Below are 2262 nucleotides of genomic sequence, written 5' to 3'. Positions count from 1 at the left end.
TCAACAAATCCTCAGTGAGTGAATGAATCTGAAATCCTATGGGCATCATTCAGCCACATGAAGTCATAACCTAGAAAATGTGCTTCCTCTTAAAAGCCAAGAACACTGCGGATTCAAAAGGAGCTTGAGAAACAAGAATTTATTCTCTTCTCTCCCTTAGGACAGCTGGGGGAGAAGAGAGAAGAGCTTAGGAGATTAGAATGGACCCCATCTCATGAAATTTACACCAGAACTACAGAACTGAGGGGGCTGGCTTGCAGACCTGAAGTCCACTCTCTCATTACACCAATAGTGAAACTAGTTCCAGAGGCAGGGCTGACTCACCCCAGGTAACACATCCACGTTGCTTGGCTCCCGGGCCCACTGGTGCTTAATCCAACACCTTCGTGGTGCAGATGGGAAAAGAGGGAGAATGAGATGGATGGAGAGTGAGACGAATGGGGCAAACCAGACGGTCGTGACAGAGTTTGTCCTGCTGGGGCTACACGACCACCACAACCTCGAGATGGTGCTGTTTATGCTCTGCCTGGGCATCTACGCCGTGAACGTGCTGGGGAACGCCCTCCTCATCGGGCTGAACACGCTGGACCCCCGCCTGCACACCCCCATGTACTTCTTCCTCAGCAACCTCGCCCTCATGGACATCTGTGGCACATCCTCCTTCGTGCCTCTCATGCTGGTCAACTTCCTGGAAACCCAAAGCACCATCTCCTTCCCTGGCTGTGCCCTGCAGATGTACCTGACCCTGGCGCTGGGCTCCACGGAGTGCGTGCTCTTGGCCATGATGGCGTGTGACCGGTACGTGGCCATCTGCCAGCCGCTTCGCTATTCAGAGGTCATGAGCTGGCACACGAGCATGTGGATGGCGGTGCTGAGCTGGGGGGCAGGCTTTGCCAACTCCCTTCTCCAATCCATTCTCACCTGGAGCCTCCCCTTCTGTGGCCACAATGTCATCAACCACTTCTTCTGTGAGATCTTGGCGGTGCTGAAACTAGCCTGTGGGGACATCTCTCTCAATGCCCTGCTATTAATGGTGGCTTCAGCTGTCCTGACGCTGGCCCCACTGCTGCTCATCTTCCTGTCCTACGTGTTCATCCTCACCGCCATCCTGAGGGTGCCGTCCGCTGCCAGCCGGCACAAAGCCTTCTCTACCTGCTCTGCCCACCTCACAGTGGTGGTGATTTTCTATGGGACTATCTCCTTCATGTACTTCAAGCCCAAGGCCGAGGACCTCTACTTGGATAAGCTTATTGCATTGTTCTACGGGGTCGTGACCCCCTCGCTGAACCCCATCATCTACAGTCTGAGGAATGCAGAGGTGAAAGCTGCCGCCATAGCTCTGCTGAGGGGAGACCTCCTCTCCAGGAAGATGGCCCGCTTGCCTGTTGTTCACTAAGTCCATCAGGCAGGTGTGTGTGTGCTGAGTCACTTTGTTGCTGCTGCTGGTAAGTCGTTTCAGTCGTGTCCGACTCTGTGCGACGCCATAGATGGCAACCCACCAGGCTTCCCCGTCCCTGGGATTCTCCAGGCAAGAACACTGGAGTGGGTTGCCATTTCCTTCTCCAACGCATGAAAGTGAAAAGTGAAAGTGAAGTCGCTCAGTCCTGTCTGACTCTAGCGACCCCATGGACTGCAGCCTACAAGGCTCCTCCGTCCATGTGATTTTCCAGGCAAAAGTACTGGAGTGGGGTGTTGAGTCGCTTTAGTCCTGTCCAAATCTTTGGGAACCTATGGACTCTAGCCTGCCAGAGTTCTTTGTCCATGGCATTCTTCAGGTGAGGATACTCAAGTGGGTTGCCATGTCCTCCTCCAGGGGATCTTCCCAACCCAGGTATTGAACCAGGACCTCTGTATTGGCAGGGGGATTCTTTACCACTAGCGCCACCTGGGGAACTAGTTATACTGTGGCGTGACTTCATAACTGCAAAGGCTTAAAAACACAAAGGTTATTTTTCTTGCTCACTCTCCAGGTCCATCAGAGATTGGATGGGGAATCTACTTCATCTTTTTCATCCTGTGGGCCTCAAGATGATAAAGCATCTGCCATATGGCACACTGCTGGTGAAATGCCAAAAGAAGAGCACATGACAAAGCTTGTGTGGATTCTTGCAGCTTCCACTCAGAAATGACCTCTTCCTTCCACTTCCACCTTCTTGGCCAATCATTCAAGGCACAGGCCAGAGCGGACACCAAGGGTTGGGAATGCCTACCTACCCTATTTGTGGAGGGAGGGGTAAGATTAAGGAATTCCTGGAGAGCCTG

At 52.9% G+C, this 2262-nt stretch overlaps 1 protein-coding gene across 1 annotated transcript; it reads left to right on the top strand.

Annotated features, from left to right (window-relative positions):
* Positions 1-305: 305 nt before the first annotated feature.
* On the top strand, positions 306-1396 carry LOC128052063 (olfactory receptor 13C7-like). The gene has a single exon (XM_052644530.1). The coding sequence runs from the start codon at positions 413-415 to the stop codon at positions 1394-1396; it is 984 nt and encodes a 327-aa protein (XP_052500490.1). The 5' UTR covers positions 306-412.
* The last annotated feature ends 866 nt before the right edge of the window (positions 1397-2262 follow it).

This window comes from Budorcas taxicolor, chromosome 8 (genome assembly GCF_023091745.1).
Source record: "Budorcas taxicolor isolate Tak-1 chromosome 8, Takin1.1, whole genome shotgun sequence".
In the NCBI taxonomy this organism is placed as follows: Eukaryota; Metazoa; Chordata; class Mammalia; order Artiodactyla; family Bovidae; genus Budorcas; species Budorcas taxicolor.
The sequence above is the reverse complement of the archived record's forward strand: the minus strand, read 5'-3'. Positions and strand labels throughout refer to the sequence as shown.